Raw genomic sequence first — 24,184 nt, forward strand, 5'->3', positions numbered from 1 at the left:
ACCGGGAGGAGAGTCGGTGGTTTTATCACGTTACGGACACGGGACTGTTTTAATCCTCGGGTTTCTGTGGTCTCTCTGCAGCTGTGGTTTATTTCCTGCCGGATCTGATCACCTTTTGTTTGGAGGAAACAGCGGCTGATGCTGCGGTTCACCGTGAAGTCACACTGACGGAGCATTCACCGGATCAGGTCTCTAATTACCGTTTTATCAGCCCGTTAATCATAAGCTTTCTGTGGGAGTGTTTAAACAGGCTGATGGGATTATTCACCTCTGCACAGAGGGTTTATAATTAATATTATTTTATTATTTATTAAAACAGGTCTTCCGCCTGGTTTCCTCGCTCTTTTGTGTGGCATTGATCCGTCAGTCCCGGACCTCATTTAACCTGCTCCGGTCCTGCCCCGGGTGGTCCCGGTGTGTCCCGGGTTGAGGAGCACCATGCCCGAGTGCGTGTCGGTGTCCGAGTTTTTGCAGGAGGTTCAGGAGGACTGGAGCTCCCCCACCACCTCCTCCTTCACCTCCAAGATGATCAGCTGCAGGAACACCGTCTACCTGCTGGAGGAGGTCAGTGCAGACACAGAGGGTGGGGTGGTAGTAGTAGGAGTAGTAGTAGTAGTAGTAGTGGGCTGGTGGAGGTTTCACTGGTTCTGATGAATGAGCTGTGCTTCTTCCTCTGACGTCAGGGCCAGATCAAACTGCTCTGGGGCCCTGGGGCAAGAATGAGCTGCTGGGCCCCCATGTTCCCCTCACTGTGCACTATGTATAGATTGTCTAGATTAAAATCAGTGCAATTGCCAGCACTTAATTTAATTTTATTTAAATGAAATGAAATGAAATGCTGGGGTCGACATCAGCAAAGGGATGCGGTTGCAAGAGGTTCCCACCGCCGAATCAATCGGGATTGGATTCCTTAACGAGGGTTCAGGAGAGCTGTAGACATAAAACATATAACAGTTACATTCAATTTAAAACAAAAAGAAAATCAAAATCATTTTCAAACGTGACTTCTAGTTGATATTCTGCTAATTTGCATCAGGCGGCACAGAGCTCAGGGTTGCTGGTTCAAACCCAGGGTGGAGCAGCCCTTCTGTGTGTAGTTTGTCTGTTCCCCCTGCATGAGTGTGGTTTTTTTCCCCAGGTACTCGGGCCCTCACCATCCAAAGCTCCATTAACTGGTGACTCTAAATTGTGAATGTGAGTGTGAATGGTTGTCTGTCTCAATGTCTCAGCTCTGTGATAGTCTGGTGACCTGTCCACCTCTCACCCAGTTTTAGCTGCGACAGGCTCCAGCCCCCCACAGCCCCTTACAGGATAAGCGTGTATACGTAATTTGAACGTTTTAAGTAAATTTTCACTATTGCTGCAATGTCACAAGGATTTTGTTTTGTGTAGCTATATGATCTCCCTTTTGCATCCCGCACAAAGTGAGTGAAAATAATATTTATTTTTGTCAAAAAGGGTATCTTTTAATCACCTCATTGTCATGAATGAACATAATAACTCTGAGCATGATACCGCTCTCTTAAACATCAGCAGAGATCCAAGTTTCCTAAGTCTTGTTTTGTTTTTTTATTTTATTTTAAAGGATACCATGAACAGTTCAAAATAGCTGAGAGCTAATTTGCACCTGTAGTCCCTCAGCAGGTCAGGACAGAGATAAAGCCCAATATCATGATATTACATTACACAAAGAAGAAAACACAAGACAAACAATGCAAAGCTCCACACATCACAAGTTAATGCTTGCCAAATTATTAAAAATAAAGTTAATTCAAATGTTTTTCTTCATAGGCCTAAAAGTTTTAGCGTATTTTGCATCACTCTGAGAATTTTCCGCCAGTAAGCACCGAGTTCCCACTCTGAGTCGCTTCACGCTGATTTTTGCCTCGGGGGTTTCTCACATGTTAATCCAGCCTCACCAGAGTCCAAGGTGACGTCTTAACACATCTTATTTTATTCAACCAACAGTCCAACAATGAATCGATTATCACAACAGTCGTATAACAATCTGACAAATAATGTCTGACAAGCTACAAATCAATTAATCATGTAATGTTTTTTATCAAGTTGCTCTGCTGCTGTGTGTGTGTGTGTGTGTGTGTGTGTGTGTTTCTGTGTGCATTTCTGTGTGTGTTTGGGTGGTGGGGCCCCTTAAGACGAGTGGGTAGCAAACCCCCAACACACTCACACACACACACACACACACACACACACACACACACACACACACACACACACACACTCGGTCAGTGGAGTTATTGACCCGAAGACTTCAGATCCTCGACTGGCCTGAAAAACAGAGACTCAAGCTCCCCCCTTTTCTCTTGTCCCCCTTTACCCCCAACAGAGTCGGCATATGTTACCATGGCAACAGATTAATCCTTATTAGTATTCATTGTTATTGTTATTGTTGTGTAATGGTAATGAGGAGAAGCCTGAGAGATGATTATTATTGATGTGAGTCAAGCTGCAACCTGCACACTGAGGCTGATGCTGTGTTCATGGGGAGGCTAGAAAGTTGGAAATTAGAACTCATTATGAGAAAAGTTTTTACACTTAACACCCTGTTTGTGTCACATGAAAGCACACAGTGAACTGGAGTGGGCAGATCTAGTATGTGTGTTCTGTGGTTCCAGTTTCCTGATTAAGATTTGTTCTGATCCCACAGTCCTCGTTTATCAAAACATGCAAAGAACAAGTGTGTCTGTTTGTGCAGGCATGTGCGAGTGTGGGAAGGAACTATCTGTAATAAGAGCTTTTTTTTTTTTTTAAATCAAACATGCACACTCACACCTTTACACAGGGAACAGTCATAGATCTCACCTGTTCTATATCCATCTGCACAAACAGACTCATTTACAAACAGAGACGCCTCCAGAAGGAGGTGAAGATACTGATGCAGTGAAGCAGGTGTGTAGGAAGGCTTCCCAGCATGCAGCGGGGTTAAAGGATTTAGGGGCGCAGGTCTCATTTTATGTTTCACTTCATCTGTTGATTTTCAGTCAGTTATTATGAGGAAATGTGGTTAGACTGAGAGAGATGAGGTGTTTTTTTCCAAGCTGAAAAGTAAAATAGAACTACATGAAATTCAACTAAACGTTTTAAATGCTTGATCGATTGTTTTATTATCCATAACTGCTTAACCTCTTGTGGGTTACTGGAGCATATCCCACCTAAGCAAGGGGCGGGGTACACACAGCACTTTCACACTGCCTCTTCAAGGCGGGAATTTCCCAGTGTTATTCTGCTTCGCCGTTCTGTATAAAAGGTACAATTCTGAAATGGGCAGACGGAATTGTCTCCTTTTTAAGCTTGCAGCGCAGGTAGTAACAGGGCTGAAATGACGTCAGTGCAAACTGCACAGCAGGCAGGAAGAGATTATGGTTGGCATGGGTGTGATTTTTGACAATGAGTTATGCGTGCAACCCACTGTGGGAGCAGCTTGCAGCAGTTAGCAGCTAACTCAAAGAAGAACAGCGGCCAAAAAGGTCCTTACCTTTAGGGAGAATTCACACCAGAATAGCTGCTCGTTTGGGGGCGGTATTGCCCGAAACGACCACTGACCAGGAGGGAAAAAAGCATTAGGAAGAAGAAAACCTGGCTTATTGATTGGCCAGGACCGAAACAGAAATCGATTGTGGGTAGCCACAAGCAACTGCAATATATAGTCCTCTGACCGTATATCATAAGTGCCTGCACCTCCTCACTACTCCACCTCTGCCCCGAGACATTTCCCAACTTTTTATTTATTTATTTATTTTTACCTCTGCTTCTCCCGGTTCGTGCTGTTGGCTTTGTTTTTTTTCTACCCAAAATGCACTACGCTCTACGTCACTTCCTGTCTTTGGTTCACCGGATAGTCCATTTGCATTTCCCACTGTAAGCGAATCACACCAGGGTTCACTTGCAAGTGAACCGAGACCCCCAGTTTTCCAGCGGACCAGGGTTCCCTCATTTGGTCCGCATCCGGGTTTGAATGAGCATTCACACCACTCCAAACAAACCGAACTATCCGTGGAAGCAGGCCAGGGTTCATTTAAAGCGGACCAAATAGCGCCAGTGTGAATGCGTCCTTAGAGCAGAGGACGAGATCAGCCACCATCTAACGGGGATGGTAAATTATTGTTATTACCATGTTAATGCCATAGTTATTGTTCATAAAATGCTGCCAACAAATGTGTTATATGTCACACTAGAGGCACATGCGATGCCTGTCACGCCTCTTTTTATTTCACAATGCCGGCATGCAGTCTATAATCACACACTGGAGCAGAATGAGGCTGCTGTTGTTTGGTTACTTGTTAAAATGCAGAGGCGGCGCGAAGAAGAGACTTTATTATGGCCACATAGTGCAGTTTCTGTGTAAAAAGGGCTATCGAGATGACCATTCACGCTCACATTCACACCTATGGGTGTAAAACCTTGCCTGCATGTCTTTGGACTGTGGGAAGAGGCCAGAGAACCCAGAGAAGAGAGCATGCAAACTCCACACAACAGGGCCCTAACCTGCCAGTGGGTTTGAACCTGGTGCTCTCTTGCTGTGAGGCAACAGTGCTAACCACGTGGTATAATTCATACTTCCTAAAAGAAAAATAGATAAAGATACATCATGCAGAGGTAACAATGATTTAATTTTAGCTGATGGTCAAATAAAGAACTGCATTAAACAAAATAGACATATTGGATACAAACAGACAGACAAAGTCCAACTCTAACGACAACCATGTCAGCATGATGGATGTCAAATATCGCTCTTGAAGTTTATGTCCTTTTTTTTTGTAAATCAATGCAGTCGATTTTAGGGGTGCAGTTATACAATTTTTTGTCTTATTTCTCTGCGTCAATGAGAACCTGAGGCTCCATAAAACATCTGTTCAGTTGTAATCAATCTGTGTTTTTGTACCATTTAAGTGCTATTAAATTAAATAAGCCAGATATGCTTTTCTTTTATACTTGAACCAGAGGGGAAAAGTCCACAATGAAAATGAAAAAATATGCTAATTTGCAATCTGTTTTAAATTACAATCTAATTTAGGAATTGGTTTTATCTGCCATTGTACTGAAGTACCAGTGGGGTCCTTGTGAAATTGATAAATCAGATTCACATGGTTTAAACACAGGACTGTGTGTGTGCTCGGTTGATAAATTGTCCCCCTGATGTTTTAAAGTGGAGCAGGCAATACAGATAAAATCATATCATCCATTTTCTGCTGTTTTATCTGGGGCCGGTTCGCAGGGGCAGCAGACATCTCTGTCTCTAGCAGCGTTTTCTAACTGCCCCTGAGGCGTTACCAAACCAGATGAGATATGTAATCTCTTTACCGTGTGCTGGGTCGACCTCAGGGTCTCCCTCTAATTGGAAGTACCAGGAAAACCTCAACACAGAGGCGTGCAAGAGCAGGAGATGCCTGAACCACCTCAACTGGCTTCTTTCAGTGCATTTCTGTCATGTAAGGATGCAGTAAATGTTCAGTGTATTTATAAAGGAAACTGTTAATGACTAAAACACCAACAGAAGAATATCTGTTTTAGGTTAATATAGTGAAATAAATACATCAGAAACACAAAATCAAAAATCAAAAACATCTGAATCAACCAGCTCTGATCATTTCATTCTAACACTGACAACAATGGGGCCTTCTCACCAGAGACATTTTGACGTGTCGCAGTCGAAGAATCACAGGTGTAAATAATGAAATTTATGACTGGATTCAGGCTCCTGGTTTAATGTGCGTGCTGGCTCACTGTCATGCTGTCATGACTAACGGGGACGCTTGAATAGAACTTTATTAGTAACAGTTTTTATTACCACCTGTGCTTCACTGTGACGAGTCAGAATGTCCGCTGTGGTCTGACGCATCCAGGAATAATAAAGACAGAGATATCGCTGCAAAGTGACACACACACACACACACACACACAGAGGAATGTAGCTGTCTGTTGTCAGAGAACAAAGCTCGACCTCTGTGTGTGTGTTGAGTCAGCAGGTGAATTAGTGCCGCTACGTCAACACACACACATGTTCAGCAGATTCACACACTGATGGTTAAAACATCACCGAGGATTGAATATATGGACTGTTACAGTAAATGTGTGTGTGTGTGTGTGTTTAGGTTTTGGACAGTGACCGGTTGGTGTTGCAGAAGATGAAGAAAGCTGCTAAAGCCAAATACACTGCTGGACAAGGTACCCACAAACACACACACACACACACACACACACACACACACACACACACGCGCGCGAGACTTCCTGTACTAACACCGCCTCTCTCCGTCAGAACATGTGACTCATCTGGAGCAGTACATTAATTCGATGGAGAAGCTGTCGGTCAACTGTCACTCAAACGGAGAGTCGGAGGTCGGCTCTGCTTTCTGTCGACTGGCAGACTTTTCTAAAGAGCTCCTCTCTCCCATGAAGAACCTGGTGAGTCAGCAGTGACAGCAGTGTGATGTCACAGAGGTCAGAGGTCACCAGTGTTTGGTAGCAACTAGTTACATGTGACGGAAATATATTATTAAATTGCAAAATAAATATAAATGTAATCAGTTACAGCCACTGAGAAAAATTATGTGATTCAATTTTATTATTATTTAATTCGCTAATCAAATAGTTGGTGATTACACAGGGGTTATAGTGGTTAGTGTATTGTGATTTTATGATGTTTAAAACTGTACATTTTTCATAACATTGTAGGCCGACATGTGAAAACCCCAGCTAGAGACGAGAGCTGAAAATTAGCAATGGCTATAAACTCTCTGTGCAACACATCAGTCTCATACTCTGTGCTGGAGCTATGTTAAATGGCATCATCCCTGTCCAACTAAATAAATAAATAAAGATTTAAAAAAAAAGTTAACATGTAGAATATAATGCTCAATGTATTGCACTGCATCTGTTTGCAGGAATGTCGTCTTTTGCCATATTTCAGGACAGAAAAGCTGCTGGGACAAATTTGAGTGCACGCTTTTGCACTTATGTTTTTAGGACTGTTCTGCTTTATCTCCCAGTATAATTAGTTAGAAATATGATCAAAAAGTAATTAAATGTAATAAGTTACATTACTTTGATGACATAACTTAGTAGTTGCATTTCTTATTACTATTTTAACAGGGTTACACTTGAGGTCACAACACCTGCACCTGATATTAGTCGCTGCCTCCAGTTTAGTCTGAAACCACGATGACTTTATTTTAACTGGTCCACTGGAAAAACATCCAATTTAAACTTAATGACTGGTGCTGGTGTTACCAAACATCCATTAATTAATTAACTAGATTAAACTAGTCCAACCCAAACTTCCATGAGAAACCCTTAAACCAAATCTAATTCGGTCTCAACTGGTCATTCCAAACTGCAACTGGGGAAACTTCTGATTAAAACCAATTGGATTTTAATTGTTGCGTTCAAAACATCCACTGGGGTAATGTTTGATTTAAAAAAAAGGGGGGTTTCTTAACTGGTTCATTCCAAACTATAGTAAAAAATTCTCTACTTAAAGACAAGGTTGCATTGTCTACTCTTTGTCTATTAAAATTCGAACCGAAAACCAACTAGCTCTTTACTGGTTCACTCCAATATCCAACGAAACCTCCTCCACAGCTGCCATAATTGAAGAACAATATCCTTCATGTTATCCCTCGTTATGCATCTTTTTTTTTTAAATTTTTGTCGACAGTGACAGTTATTTAATCGTATTTTTGTGTGTGTGTGTGTGTGTGCGCGTGTTGTCAGTTAAAGAGCATGCTCCACAACATCAACTTCTTCCTGGACTCCCTGGTGAAAGGAGACCTGAGGGAGGTGAAGGGGGTGAGCACTTTATCTTTACTTTCTGTCACATCACCTGGTCGGTACATGTAAACCCTCCTCAGGTCAGACTGGACGGACTGATAAACCTTAAAACACACTTTAGTTACAAACAAGAGTTATTACCATATGTTCTCTTTGTGGCCTCAGGATGGCGCTCTGTGTCAGAGAAATTAAAATCATGTTTCCTCCTCTGACTTGTCTCTTTGTAGGATCTGAAGAAGCCTTTTGACAGAGCATGGAGGGACTATGAGAGCAGATTGTGAGTCATGATCAAACTGGATTATCCATTTAAAAAAAATGATTACAGTAACTGTTAATGGATTATGATTGACAGGTTACAAACCGTGTGTGTGTGTGTGTGTGTGTGCGCAGTAAGCAGGTGGAGAAGGAGAAGAGGGAGTTGGCTCGTCAGTATGGGATGGTGAGGAGCGAGGTGAGCGGAGGAGAAATCGCAGAGGAGCTCGAGAAGGAGAGACGCTCCTTCCAACTGAGCATGTGTGAGGTCAGTGACTCCACCTCCATCTTTAACCCCACCTCCTCCTACTCCTCCACCTCCTGCTCCTTCACCTTTACCTCCTCAGTGTTCTTCTGCTTTCTCCTTCTTTGTCTTTTCCTTCTCCTCCTTCTCATTTTTCCTCTTCATCCCTTACTCCCATTTTCTCTCCTGTTCTTTCTCCTCATTTTTTCCCCCCTCTTTCTTTTTGTCTTCTTTCTTCTGCTTTCTCCTCCTCATTCTTCTTCCTTCACATTCTCCTCTTCTTCCTCTTTTCCCCTCCTCTTTTTCCTTCTTTTTAATTCTCCTCCTCCTCATTCTTCTTCCTTATTCTATCCTTATCCTCTACTTCTATTTCCCCTGTCTTCTCCTTCTGCTTTCCTCTTCCTCATCTTTTTCCTCTCCTTCTTTCTCCTCCTCGTCCTCCTCTTCCTCATTCTTCCTCCTTTTCATCCTCTTCTTTCCTCTTCTTTTTCCTATTTTCTTTTCCTTCTTCTTCTCCTTCCTCTTCCTGTCCCTTTCTTTTCCTTCTTCCCTTTTGATATCTTTGTCTATTTCCCTCTTCTTTCTTCCTCTTCTTTCCCCATCTATTTCATCTCTACTTCTTTCTCCTCCTCCTCAGTCTTCTTCCTTCTCATTCTCATCCTCATCTCATCTTCTTCTTCGTCTTCTTTCTCCTCTTCCTCCTTCTCTTTCTTCCCTCTTATCCTCTCCTCTCCACTTCTTTATCTTCTTCTTTGTCTTCCATCTCCTCCTGCTAATCTTCTATAAACTTCTCCACCTCCCCCCCCCAACTGAAACAAACCCATCACTAATATAAAACATGCTGCCCTCTCTCTGTCCAATAAATACACTCCTCTCCTTATTTCTCCCTCTCTGTCCAATATTTATTGGACTCTCCCTCTGTCTCTCTGTCCGTCTCTCTGTCAGTATTTGATTAAGGTGAACGAGATAAAAACAAAGAGAGGAGTCGACTTGCTGCAGAACCTCATCAAACACTACCACAGCCACAACAAGTAAGAACACACACACACACACAGAAACAAGCCCACATGCAGTAAACTGACTGTATTTACTGTATCTGTGTGTGTGTGTGTGTGTGTGTGTGTGTGTGTGTGTGTGTGTAGTTTCCTGCAGGAGTGTGTGTCCACCACTCAGAGGCTGAAGCAGTACATGGAGGAGCTGAATGGAGTCCTGACCACGGTATGATGACAGTTACTCTTCTACACCGTGACTGTAATGAACACTGCAGCCTGTAGGAGGTGCTAACAGACTGTTGGAGTTACAATTGGAGTCAAAATAGGTGGAAAACATTCATTCATTCATCTTCTAACCGCTTCATCCTCTTGAGGGTCGCGGGGGGGCTGGAGCCTATCCCAGCTGACATCGGGCGAGAGGCAGGGTACACCCTGGACAGGTCGCCAGACTATCGCAGGGCTGACACATAGAGACAAACAACCATTCACGCTCACATTCACACCTACGGACAATTTAGAGTTACCAATTAACCTAGTCCCCAATCTGCATGTCTTTGGACTGTGGGAGTGCCCGGAGAGAACCCACGCTGACACGGGGAGAACATGCAAACTCCACACAGAAGGGCTCCCACGTCCGGGATCAAACCGGCAACCCTCTTGCTGTGAGGCGAGAGTGCTAACCACCACACCACCGTGCCGCCCAGGTGGAAAACAATGTTAGCTTAATTTGATTAGTGATAATTTGACACAACCATTAAAGTTTTAGGGTGAACCACCAAATAATAATCAATTTTCAGATACAAAATGACTAGGAGAGAGACATCTGTTAGTGTTGTAATCAATATTTGATTTTCACTGATCGACTTTATAATGATCAGCACTAGTACTTTATTTTTTTTATTTTGTTGTTTCTTAATTTTTTTTTTTATTAATTAATTAATTAATTTTATCTTTTATTTTTTTGAGAGAGTATGTGGATTAACCCACCTATCTATGTTATACTTAATCATAAGTTACCAAGGGAGGGAGGAAGGGTGGATGGGGTGAATTGAATGTTATAAAAAAGAAAAAAGAAATAATACTGCTTTGTATGTACTTCATGACTGTCTGGCATTTGATAAATAAATAAATAAATAAAAAAAATTGATTTTCACAAAGATAACACAAACATAAAATAAAATGGGTACTATTAAAAAGTTAAGTAATAACAAACTCAGAATCTTCTGATAATTAAATCTATGATGAGAATTTGTCATTTGAACACTAAACTGTATAAATTGCATCTTAAGTACAGACCCACAACATTGATTGAACAACATTTAGTTAACGTGTAACACCTAATCATGTGTACATGATGCAAACAGTTGAAACATTGTGGAGCACAGTGTTAAACACAATACCAACAGTAACAAACCAGAACCACACAGAAAGCATAGAGAGGCTTCCAGTGGTAGAAAGTAACTTATTACTTAGTAACTTATTCAACGCATCATTAAAATATAAATCAAGAGTATAATATTTTTTACTCTGAAATGGGACATTCAGCATAATAATTACTTTTACTTTTTTAACTAAAATATATTTGGATAGTCTTGTGCTTTACTTTTACACTTCTTTAACAGTAGCTATGTTTACACTGTCGTTGTTTGCGGTCACGTGACTGTTATGACGCGCGAAATTCAAATGGCGACAGGAAGTGATTAATCCATGTAACTCCACTGCGTCAATTAGAAGTAGAGGAGAGTAAGTAACTACTTTAAAGGTTTAAATGGACCTGCAGGCGGCTGGTATCGTCACAAAATGGAAACTCGTGTTGGATGTGATCCGTATAAAACAAAGAGAAGCGATTTTTCCCACAACTTGACCGATTTCCTGGTGTGGACACGATCGTTACATCCTCGAAGTCCAGACCGCCGACCGTTACTGACGTTACACGGTGAAACGATGAAACCGCACAGGAGTCTGATGGACTATAATTGTTTTATGTGCGGCACGACTGAAACAGCTGCTGTCTTATTTTTGGCTGGGTGAGTAAATGAGCTCCAGTGTAACTGTATTTTATATTTAAACTCTGTACATGGATCCACGCTACTAGCTAACATTACAAGCTAATGTTACTAGCTAACGTTAGCTAACATTAGCTAACCACAGGTCTTGCCATACATTGTTAAAAACCTGGGTTGTGGATAAATACCAAAAACACAGAGAAGTTGTCACAGTACATTTGGCCGTTTACAAACAGTGCTTAGACACAAATATAAATTAAAAATAAATTAATTAAATGCATATGAACATTTTAAGCGCAAATGATTATTTGTTTTGTTGGTATGCTAATTACACTTTAATGTTTTCAAAGGAGATTATCAGAAAAGGTGACCTGTGAAATATTAGTCATACACTGTAATGAACTTAAAATATGAATTAAAATATATGTGTATATATATATATATATATTTGATGCACATGTAATGTTTGTGGGGAAATATACAAATGTGAATGTGTAGTATTATGTAAATACTTGGTCTGATATTACAATAATGGAGCATCATCAGGCGATCAGAGCAAAATTTAGGCCCAAACAGGAGGTTACTTAACAAATGTTATTCATGCATATTTTTCTGCATTCATTAAAAAGGCTTTCATAGACAACAATATTAAAAACTGTTAATTTACTAATGCATTGGCCAAATGACTTTTCATCCTCATTAATTATTGTTATAAAAAATATTCAGCTGTAAAACCTAAGTGTCCCAGTCCCAGCTTATAGTGGAGTATATATGAGAATATCCACATTGATTGATATTTATGTTGAACATGTAAAACAAAACAAAATAACAATACAAATGAGCAATAACCTATACATCAAACTCAATGAACAGATTCTCATAAGCATCAAAAAAATAGAATCTTACATGTTAAAAAAAGTATTTGAATATTGAATATCTATATTGAAATGTGACTGTTTTGGTTTGCATTGTTTTTATTTGCTTGCTCTGTAATAATCAGCTGCTCCCACCAATATTTAGTGCCATGAAATTGCTTTTATGTAAAAGTTATAGGAAAGATTCTGTTTTAGCTTTAGGTAGGTGTTTTGATTTCTGTCCGTGCTGGAGACAGCCACCATCAGAAAGCACGTCTTCAGACAAAAACATAATATATTTGAAGAGAATGAAGAGTTGTTTTCAACTGCCAAGACATTCATTAATATGTGCGTAGAAACAGCTTCATCACTTTCTCCATGATGAACCTGGAGGCAAATGTATTTCCTTTTATGGAGAAATTGGGGTGTGGCAGTTTGCTGATTGCAAGTTGCCTGCCCTCTCTCTGGACAGCACACCGATGTATGACCTCATATACAAAGAAGCTGTGTATTATATTAAAGATTTCAGTACTTCTTCCCCCACTAGAGGTGTTACTACACACTTATATCTGTCACATGAGCTGTCATGTGCCTGCAGGTGAAGCAGCGTCAGGAGGAGGAGAAGAAGCAGCTGGTGACTCTCAGAGATCAGCTGAGGCCGGTCGTCCACACAGAGCAGGTCAGAGGCACAAACACTGACACCAGCTAACATTATGACACTGTTCAACATGTTATTAATGTGTATGTGTTGTGTTAATGTGTTTGTGTGTAGGACTCTTTACCTAAGCAGGTGTACAGTATGCATCAGCTGCTGGGAGACAAACAGTACGGGACAGAAAGAACAGGATTCCTCTACAAGAAGAGTGATGGGTAAAAAAAATTAAATAAACACACATATGTACACACTGAACACTGACCGTCAGTATTAGCAGTAATAATACTGGTAGTATTATTAGCAGTCGGACTAAAACTGTGTCTGATTGTGTTTCAGGTTGAGGAAAATGTGGCAGAAGAGGAAATGTTCAGTTCACAACTGTTACCTGACCATCGCACACGCTACGGTGAGCTCACCTGTGTTTGTTTGTGTGTTTGTGTGATGAGCTGTAACCTCTGACCTTTAGCATTAAAGTTGTGATCCTTAAACTCTAACTGAAAACACACTTCATCATCTTCTCTGTCCCTTCCAGCCTAACAAACCTCCCACCAGACTCAACCTGCTCACCTGTCAGGTCAAACCCAGTGTGGAGGACAAGAAATGCTTCGACCTCATCTCTCGTAAGACACAGACACACACACACACACACACACACACACACAGGAATACAGGTTTACATATAGATATATACAGATATAAAATGATAAAATAATTTAGAAAATTACATAAAATACATTTCCCAAGTCCAGAGGGTATAAATGTGATGTGTATGTGCAAAACCAACAGTGCAGTCTCCAGATATTCCACATCAAAGTAACATACAGATGGAGTGCATCTGAAATATTGATCTATTTATGTAAATTGTTTTACATCAAATTATCTTGCATTATCTTCCATTATTTCCTGTCTAAATGGATGTGTTACTGGTGCTTTGATGTATCTTTAAAAAGTATAAAATTAATTCTTGAATCATTTTGTTAATAAGTAATTCATGAGCTATGGTTAATTGTCAATAGTAATTTGATTTTAGTAAATAAAAACAAACATTTCTGTTGTGATAAGAGGGATAACACATGTTATAGAAGGTGTGCTTTGAGATTTTGGCTTACCCTTTGGTGTGTCTTGGGCACAAAAAGTTTGAAAACCACTGCAAAATACAACATGGATGTTTGGTTAGTTTAGTTGCCAAAAATGTATCCACACCGACCAACCAATCAGAATCTAGAGTTCTCAGTGGTTGTAATATAAATGCACACAAGTATATGTGTTAATATGTCACTCAGTGTATATAACAGACACGTTTTCCTCCAGATAATCGTACCTACCACTTCCTGGCAGAGGACGAAGCTGAGTGTGTGGCGTGAGTCAAAAATAAACTTTGTTTTGACGAGCTGTAGATAAATTCTGATATCTGGTATCATCCTGTATTTATGTTGATTTGAAAAGGTGAAGTATCAAACTGTGTGTGTGTGTGTGTGTGTGTGTGTTCAGCTGGATCTCGGTGCTCAGTAACAGTAAGCAGGAGGCTCTGAACGTGGCTCTGGACGGAGGGAGGAAAGGAGGAGGAGGAATTGGGGAGAGCAGCGTGGAGGATCTGACCCGGGCCATCACTGATGACATCAGACGGATGCCGGGAAACAACAGCTGCTGTGACTGCGGAGCTCCAGGTAGTCAGTCAATTAATCAATCAGTGCATGTTTATTCAACCAGGTTGTGCCATTGGGATGAAAATATTCACAGTCAGACAAACAGGCAACAAATACAAGGATCCAGTTGTAACATACACCATACAACTGTCAGAAAACAAGTCCACAACCATTTTCCTTTGTTCCGGAGTATAAGTACTTTGTTTGTTTGTTTGTTTTTTTAACTATGAAACTAAACCTGGTAAACCCACACATATTTAGGTTTTGGACAGTTGGTCTATCAAGTTAATCAAGCAAATAACTGGAAGATTATTTGATAATTAAAATAAATTGAAAAAAAAATCGTTAGTTGCAACTTTAATTCTTTCTCAATGCTACTGTCAGTGAAACTCATCTAATGTGACAGTAACCTTTTAATTCTCTGTCTTTAGATCCTGGATGGCTCTCGACCAACCTGGGCATCCTGACCTGTATCGAGTGTTCGGGGATCCACAGGGAGATGGGAGTCCACGTCTCCAGGATCCAGTCTCTGAGCCTGGACAGTCTGGGGACCTCTGACCTGCTGGTAGGCCTGAGGTCAAACCTCACTTATAAAATCAGTTTTCTGAACATCTTCATCTTCAACTTTTACTGTCCTGTCGTAACATAAGCAAAGCTCTGTGATTGGATGTTTCTCACTGAAATGCACCCTGGGAGTCATAGTTTACATCTCCTTTTATGCTTTTATGTCCACAGTCTTTTACCTTTGAGTCTTCATCAAAGAACAAACTTGATTTCAGACCTGTCTCTGTTTTTCTGTTGTGTGTGCGAATGAGCAGGAAGTGAGACAGTTCTGTCTTTGAGTACCTTGAAAGGTGCTTGATAAATAAAATGTAGTATTATTATTGTTGTTGTTGTTATTATTACTATTATTATTTTCTCCCAGCTGGCGAGGAATGTCGGTAACTCTGGTTTTAACGAAATACTGGAGGCGAACCTGCTGAGTCCGTCACTGAAGCCGTCCCAACACAGCCACATGTAAGACACACACACACACACACACACACACACACACACACAGGTGTTTGTTATTCCAGTGAAAATATATCACCTTTAATAAATGTCATGCTGTGTGTGTGTGTGTGTGTGTGTGTGTGTGCAGGGGAGAGCGTAAAGACTTCATCGTGTCAAAGTATCAGGACGTTCATTTTGTGAGGCGGAGCCACAGCTCGAATGCAGCGCTGCGACTCGGCCTGCAGGAGGCGACCAAGAACTGCGACATCTACAGTCTGATCCAGCTGTACGCTCAGAGGGCGGAGCTGAGCCAGCCGCTGCACATACACATACAGGTACACGCACACGCACACACACACACACACACACACACACACACAGTTATTTACATGAAAAGCTGTGGATGTACACACATATACAGGTACACACAGGAGTGCACACATACAGGTATACACACATACAGGTACACGCTCATGTACAAGTACACACATGTACACACATACAAAGGTACACACAGGTATGCACAATTACAGGTACGTACACATACAGTTTTATACACGAAAAGCTGCACACACACACAGGCACAGGTTTACACACACTATTATACAAATTAAGACACACCATTAAAAAAACATGTAAACTCCAATAAAAACATACACACACATTTAGCACTTTGTTTCCATGCCAACAGGAGAGGGGGGAGACAGCGCTTCATCTAGCCGTCCTATTGGCTGACAGAACGTCGCTGCACATCCTGGATTTCTTAGCTCAGAACTGGTCAGTGTGCTCCAACGACGTTTATGAGTGACATCATCTCAGTGTGTGTTGATGTGTTCACCTGCGTGTTAATGTGTTCACCTGCGTGTGTGTATGTTTTTGTCTTTAGCTCCAATGTGGACGTGCAGACGTCATCAGGAAACACAGCGCTGCACTACAGCTGTCTGCACAACAAGAGCGACTGTGTGAGACTGCTGCTGAGAGCCAGGGCCAACATACACATCAGTAATGCACACACACACACACACACACACACACACACACACACACACACATTTGTACTCTGTACTCTGTAGGACCCATGAACATAATTCGTGAAGTGAAGATGTCCTGAGACAGTGAGGACATTTTTTTTTTTTTTTTTTTTTTTTTTTAAGTGAGGACTTTTGTTTTTAAGTGAGGACATTTTTGTTTGTTTGTTTTTAAGTGAGGACATTTTTGTTTGTTTGTTTTTAAAGTGAGGACATTTTTTTTTAAAAGTGAGGACATTTAAAAAAAAGTAAGGACTTTTTTTTAAGGGAAGACATTTTTTTAAAGTGAGGATTTTTTTTTTTTAAGTGAGGACATTTTAAAAAAAAAAGTGAGGACTTTTTTTTTAAAGTGAGGACATTTTTGTTTGTTTTTAAAAGTGAGGACATTTTCTTAAAAAAGTGAGGACATTTAAAAAAAAAGTGAAGACTTTTTAAAGTGAGGATTTTTTTAAAAAGTGAGGACATTTAAAAAAAGAAAAAAGTGAGGACTTTTTTTAAAAAAGTGAGGACATTTTTATGGAGTAAGGACATTATGTTAAAAGTGAGGACTTTTTTTTGAAGTGAGGACTTTTTTTTTAAAGTGAGGACTTTTTTTTTAAAGTGAGGACTTTTTTTTTAAAGTGAACACATTTTTATGAAGTAAGGACATTATGTTAAAAGTGAGGACATTTTTTAAAATTACAGACTTTTATTTTGGAAAGTGGGTGTTTTTGGAAAATGAGGACACTTTTAGAAAGTGGAGACATGTTTGTAAAGTGAAGATATTTTTGGAAAATTAATTAAAAAAAATGAGGATGTTCTTGGAAATTCAGACTTTTGTGGAAAAGTGAGGAAATTATTAAGTTGAGGGTCGTAACTTTCCAACTTGTCCTCACATACGTAGATTTACATGCGCACTTATGTTGTTGATGATTTTGACGGCCGAGAACATCTCCGTAACATTTTTCTCGTTTGTGCGTGAACAGAGAACGAGTTAGGAGAGACCGCTCTGGACGTGAGCCGCAGGTTGAAGTACGGCCACTGTGAGGCGCTGGTGAGGTCATCGCTCTGATCACACGTCTCCACGTGACTGTTGGTTTCAGCGTTAAACTCACTGTTACTGCCTCCTGTTTGTGCAGCTGCTGCAGGCCCAGTCCAACCAGTTTGACCATCACGTCCACGTGGAGTACGAGTGGAGGCTTCGCCATGACGATCTCTACGACAGTGATGATGACTTCGACGAAAAGGTAACCATGGCAACTGAAAGCCTGCTATTAATGTGTTTTATTCCTTCTTTGTCATTTTCATTTAGTAGTATGACTCTCTAACTCCTCCTCCTCTGTTTCAGAATGGTCCAGTGAAGAAGGAGCGCTCCTTCTCGTCCACCTCCTTCACTTCCTCCTTCTCCTTCTCATCCCGTCCCTTCACCTTCAATCAGTCCGCCTCCTCCATCAGCACCCCGCCCTCTTCTGGAGTAGCTGGAGGAGGTCTGCTCAGTGTGGGGAGGAGGCTCGCCATGGCCATGGAGCTCCACAGCCGGCCCTCTGGCTGCGCCTCCAGCCCTCCTCCTCCTCCTCCGTCCTCCCCAGCACCTCCGCTGCCCCCAAGGGTCAAAGGTCAGCTCAGATACTGATGGAAGAATCTATTTCATTCTTTTACTAAAAAACAAACCTTAAACTTCCATCTCTGCTTTCTGTCGTCCTCCAGCTCCCACTGTTCCTCCGCCCCCACCTCCCGCTGGGGGGGAGGGAGGTGGGGAGGAAGAAGACGAAGACGGGGAGGTCTTCATGTCCCTGACAGGAAACAGAAAGTTGACGCCTCCTCCTCCCATCGCCGTCCGACACAAGAGGAGCTGCTCCGAGTCCAACACACATGGTAACATCTGAGAGACACGCTGCAATTAATGTGTCCAAGTGACACTGTGTAATTAACTTTGTGTGTGTGTGTGTGTGTGTGTGTGTGTGTGTGTGTGTGTAGATTACGGGTTGCCAACCAGTCCCAGGATCTACAGCGGTCCAGACTCCTCCTTTAAGAAGTGTGTGTGAGTATCTGAGACACACTGAATTTTAACATAAATTTATATTTAATTACTATTAACAACTCCAGAGTAACGAGGCGCCTGATTGGCTCTACAGTGGAATGATGTCATGCCGGCCCCGACACCTGACAGTCTGGATTTTTTATTTTTAATGCAAAAGTTTAAATACCAGGGCTGCACCCGACTCAGAATTAAGTCAGTCGAATCAGATTTGGCCGTTTAATATGAATATTTGACTATTAGTTCCTTTTTTTCCAAGTAGAGTTTGAGAGTATGAACAGAGTCCATGAGGGTGACAGCAACATTTACGTAATCTAGAGAATATGCTAATGACGGGTCAGATATGTGCAACAATTTTTGCAAACACTAGACATCAAACAAAAGCCAGAGACTGTCGCATTTATTTGCTGTGTTCTGTAAACTTACCACTTCTAAGCAGAAGGCAGAAGATGATGTTACCTCAGAGCCTCCTCTAGGCAGCTGCCCCCCTCTCATTCAGACTCACTGGTTCTGGGTCCACAGCTGCCTGTAGAGAGAGCTGCCAGAGAGCAGCGTGAAAGTGAGGAGCACTCACTCTGCAGCTGTTTCTGGCGAAGGAAATGTTCAGAGAAACAAAACAAAAACCTGACAGCTCGGTCTCAGTCCGACTGATGATTGAATCTTCGACCTTTACGGGCCAGCCTTATTAAATACCATCTACCATAAAACTTGAATTAGTAGTCCATGTACTGCAGCCAGCCACCAGGGGGCGATCAAGATGCTTTGGTTTCACTTTTTGGAAGCTGTCATGTTGTCCATCTTTTTAGCTTATCAGTTTCATTTAAAGAACTTAATCCTGTAAAACCTTCCAAACTTGACAGAAACCTTTTTGGTGGGTTCATCTTTACCAAGTCTTGTTTTTTTTTGTCCAAATTTTGTTCAAACTCACAGAGCTTTATTTTGAATTTAGGTCAGATCCCAAAATGTCCAAAGATACAAATATGTCTGGCTGAGTTTTGGTCAAATGTGTCTAAAGTGATGCAGCAGATTGAAATATTTCCATTTAGTAGAAAGGGTGATCCATTAAAACACAAGAGTCTTAGATATTTAATTGAGTGGAAACAGAGAAATCAGAGAACTTTAATGTTTGGACAACATGATACGGCAAATGTTGTTTCACAAATTTAAAAGAACAGAGGAGGATATTTAAGGTTAAATTAGGGGGGATGTTTCATCAGTTTGTACTGAAGCATGAATAAGCTGAAACAGCTCTTTGTCAGCTGAACTGAGAGACTGTGCTGAGCTCTGGTGGACTGAAGCTGAATTACAGGTCATAAATCTGTCTCCTTCTCTCTGTCTGTCTCTGTCTCTCCAGCCCGGCGTCTCCTCTCAGCTCACTGACTGAACAACCAGAAAGAGGTGCGTCCTGTCCAGAAACGTCCGTGTCTTTATCAGTCTGGAGTCTGATGAATCTGTCATGTGTACCAGCGATAAATGATCACAGCTCACTGGAGCTTTAACCAGAGGAGGAGGAACAGCTGGAGGCCGATAAAATTAGATTGTAAATTTTAGTTTTTAGTCCAATACGTTAAACAGATGAGTTTATATTTTCATCTGGGATGTCACTGTGCTTTGTTTGCTGTAGTTTTTAATCAAGAGAAAATTAATTGCAAACTAATTTGGTAATCCATCAGTTGTTGATTATTTAATGATTCAAGCTTCTCCAGTGTGACATTTTCCCGGTCTTACATTTTACTGAACAGACAAAAGGAATGTGATGACATTGCCTTGAACGTTGGTGATACGTTATGAACATCTTTTCCGGCAAATAAATCATTGACTTAATTGAGGTTCTTGCAGATTAATTAATAATGGAAATTTTCTTTAGCTGCCCTACTTTATTTCAGAAGTGCAAGTTACATTTCCAGCTGCATATTCTGCTTTTTTTTTTTTTTGCATTTCTACAATATTCTTAATATTCTGTTCCCTTTCTACCTAATTTATAGCAAAAATATGTATATTGCTTCACATATATTCTAGAAAAAAATACCTAAAATTTTTAAAAATCTAAAGTGTCTAAGGTATTACCAGTAGACTGAAAGAAATAAATCTCGTTCTTCACCTTTTTTGAAATAATATTCTTTAAAATACCCTGACATCAAAATATCTACATTATTTCTCTCTCTTTCTCTGAGGTTTTCGGAGGGCAGAAAGTGATGATAGCTCCTCCCACTTCCTACACTCTGCAAAGAAAGCCCCGCCCAACGGGTCTCCCACCAGTCAGCGCTCTCAGAGCTTTGAGCATGACAGCAGACGCCCTGCCCCCCAGCCGCTTCCACGCAGATCATTGGTGAGATCTTCAAAAACCTTTAATCCCTAACGACCATCTAGAACAGTCTTTGCAGCCACCTTGTCACATTTTCTTCATCAGTGAGCATTTCTTCTGAAGCGAAACCCTTTTCTAATAATTATTTATTATTCATATTAGTAGTAGTAGAATCATTCTCAGTGTTATTTGCTTCCATCCACCAGCCTCGGGGTGCGACGAGTCGTCGGGTTGAGGCGCTGTACGACTGCCAGGCTGACCACCACGATGAGCTGAGCTTCTCTGAGGGACAGGTGCTGGTGGTCCTGGGACAGGAGGACAGTGATTGGTGGGTACGTATCATCGTCCTGCACTCTGATTTGGTGCTCCCACTGGAGTGGATTATTGTTCAGTCTATTAACAGGTAAACAGTGTTTTTATCTCTCGCTTTGTGATAGGCTATAAACTATACACAACAAAGACAGCAACAGCTGTTGCCTCACAACACTTAGAGGACATAGAAATATATTAAAAATACTTTGGGTAAGAATGCCACGCTTGTAACTGTCACTTCAGCCGTTCACAGTATTTGTTCCTCCTCCACTGTGACTGAAGTGCAGAACAACAACTAAAATGGAGGAGAAATGATATACTGTATACGTACTATGTTTCCTCTCATGAACCCACACCTTTCCCTGCGTGCATCACCCTTCCCCTTACCCAAAGAAAATACTCTACCTTCTACTGATGTGTTTACTTTTGCGGATACACTGTATCATAGCAACAAGATGCAACCAAAATTTCTCAGATGAAAAAAACATTGCACCTCCAAAGCGCTTCAGGTGCTCCCAGTTTGCTGTCTTCTGAGGAGCACCTGGGGCCATATTCACAAACATTCTGAGACTACTCTCACAGAGCTCCTAACGTAGCCTAAAAACTTTATTAAGGAGTCCTAGTGTAGGAGTGATTCAGGGAAGTTCTCAGAGAAACTTTGAGCAAAGAAGGAACAGAAACTTTTATCTGAGTGAGTAGGTGTGGTTGACCCTGTTGTTAGACATGATGCATTCTCTTAACAGATGTGATTGGTTGTCACAGACGCCCCCTTGTGAGCCTTAACTTTAAGGGGAAATTCTAAGAAAACATCACAATCGTTTGCACAAGGAAGCTTTGTGAATACGGCCCCTGGCATTTTCAGCTGTGTAAAAAAAAAACAAAACAAAACAAAACAAAACGCTTTGGTGGACATGGGGCCAAAGGCTGATACACGTCTTGTAAGAAAAAGAAAAATCTAAATTTGGTGCCAAAGTTTACATAGTTGTGTGGAGTCTATGATCAAGTTTCTGTTAATGTTCAGTGGATGTATAAATGTAAATCAAGTGTGTGTTTGTGTGTGCAGCACGGTTACATCGAGGATGAACCGGACCAGAGAGGTTTGTTTCCGTCCTCCTTCGTCCAGCTGCTTTTAGACTGACATGAACCTGGATCAAGCCAGACCAGGACCAGTGCAGACCCCAGACCAGTACAGATCCAGACCACATCAGTCAGCCTGGAGAACCAGAACCTGGGGCTCAGGAGAACCGACCAGATCAGTACTGAGCAGCAGAATCTGACTCCAGGTCAAACTTTCAGGTTCCTGTTTCTCTCCACCTCCCAGGACTGGACTGATCCATCAGCCCTGGCATCTATAGCAACTGGTGTTTCTTATGCCTTCTGTTACCATGGAAACGTCACAGATGACCTTTCAGTGAAGAATCTGTACTGGACTAGATCTTTATGTAGCTCGGGTCTCGTGACAACGTTGCCACAGAGACTGCCTCGCACAAACCCGATAAGCAACAACTCAAGTCTGATGTTGACGATACTTTTATTTATTTATTTATTTTTAAATACAAAATATTTTATTAAGCGCACAGATGCTTCACTTCAAAATAAAACAACCCACTGGACTTTTATTTTGAAACTGAAGTGAACAACTTTTTTCTGTTTTTATTTATTGTAGCGTATTTATTGTAATTGATCTGGTGCCGCTTCTGTCCCATGACAGGCTCCGCCTCCTCAGGCGGGGCTTACAAGGTCCAACAAATGACCAGAGCACAAAGGACTGTGGGATACTGAAGACCAAAGAATAAAAAGGTGGATGCTAGAACATAGACACCGAATGGGTCACTGAGTGAAACTGGCATACTGCGCGAGCGTCAACGCTTCTGTTAACAGCTAGCTATTTTAAGCTAGTAGTTACTTCAAAGGTGAATCCCTGTGCATAACAAATTCTTATGTAGATTATTGCTGCGTTTGACATCATATTTATTCACTACATTGTGTTGTACCTGGGTTTAAATAACTGTTAAATCATGTCGACGCTTGTACAGTATGCCCATGTTGACAATCGGTGACTAGATTCTAGCATCTACCCGATAAATACCAGTCGTCGGCTCTAAATTCGAGTAACGTCTGAGGAGGCAGAGCCTGAAATAGGACACAGCTGACGCTTCCAGCTGCCTTCGATGTCCCAAGATATCACAATGCCTCAGTGAGTACAGCAGTGTATTGCTGCCACTTTTACTAAAATAAATCTGCTCAGTTTAGTTAAAAACAGGACAGTTTCTCAATTTAAAATTTTTTTTCTTTAATAACATTTTTGTTAACACTACATACAAAATCTATCATTCTAATTTGTTACATCTCATGATAGATAAAGAAATGTATTTGTGGTAATAAAAATATGTTTCTTCCTGAAGCAGAATAATTTGGTATCTAGTGATTAAAAAAACCAAAACATAATTGACCCTTTGCAAAGTCCCGCCCCTGGACACAGACTGGCCAATCATAACGTAGCATTGGGCCAGCTCAGACCAGGGACGTCAACAACACAGCTGTGGTCCATTGACTCTGATGTAATCGTTGCAGATTTCCTTCATTTTCAGGCTGGTTTTGTGGATTTGGAGCTAAATGTTATTGTGTATTAATGATACTCGTTACCTGGAGAGGTTGGAAAAAGATACACGTTTCTTCTCTGTTCCAAAACCAAAATCAAACCCTGAAAAGTGTAGGGTTAGCTAGCTAGCTACTGAAGATATAGCCTACTGAATGTATACACATGCTGCTTTTGCTTTTTAATGGTTATAACAGTGAAACAAAGACTGACCGATCCTTCAAACACAGACTGTAGACCCCTCTGTCTGCTTCTCTCTGGAATCACTGTTTCATTTATCCAAAAATATGAGAATATTTCTTGAAGGAGTGCAGTTAGTTTCACTGTGTGACCATCACAAAGGGGCGGGGCTTAGTGAAAGGTCAATTACATGACTGATACATCTTAAACTGGAAACTGAGATGAATGTTTTTATCATGATGGCAGCAATACACTGACGAAAAGGAACTTTTACTGACGTCAAATTTTTGAGCAAAACCTTTCCCATCTG

General features: G+C 41.1%; 1 protein-coding gene across 1 annotated transcript; it reads left to right on the plus strand.

Moving 5' to 3' along the window:
- The first annotated feature begins 37 nt into the window (after positions 1-37).
- unm_sa1614 (un-named sa1614) lies at positions 38-24,106 on the plus strand. The gene is made up of 29 exons (XM_049581267.1): positions 38-188; positions 320-564; positions 6,114-6,186; positions 6,281-6,426; positions 7,735-7,809; positions 8,019-8,068; positions 8,182-8,311; positions 9,233-9,318; positions 9,430-9,505; positions 12,738-12,818; positions 12,912-13,009; positions 13,131-13,200; positions 13,327-13,414; positions 14,106-14,154; positions 14,286-14,461; positions 14,872-15,005; positions 15,366-15,457; positions 15,582-15,768; positions 16,125-16,210; positions 16,320-16,435; positions 17,427-17,494; positions 17,580-17,687; positions 17,789-18,056; positions 18,148-18,315; positions 18,418-18,481; positions 19,833-19,876; positions 20,653-20,807; positions 20,990-21,115; positions 22,159-24,106. Exons 2-29 carry the CDS (start codon positions 439-441, stop codon positions 22,231-22,233), a joined length of 3,015 nt encoding a protein of 1,004 aa, XP_049437224.1. The 5' UTR covers positions 38-188; positions 320-438; the 3' UTR covers positions 22,234-24,106.
- The last annotated feature ends 78 nt before the right edge of the window (positions 24,107-24,184 follow it).

The sequence above is a fragment of the Epinephelus fuscoguttatus genome, linkage group LG1, assembly GCF_011397635.1.
Source record: "Epinephelus fuscoguttatus linkage group LG1, E.fuscoguttatus.final_Chr_v1".
Lineage (NCBI taxonomy): Eukaryota > Metazoa > Chordata > Actinopteri > Perciformes > Serranidae > Epinephelus > Epinephelus fuscoguttatus.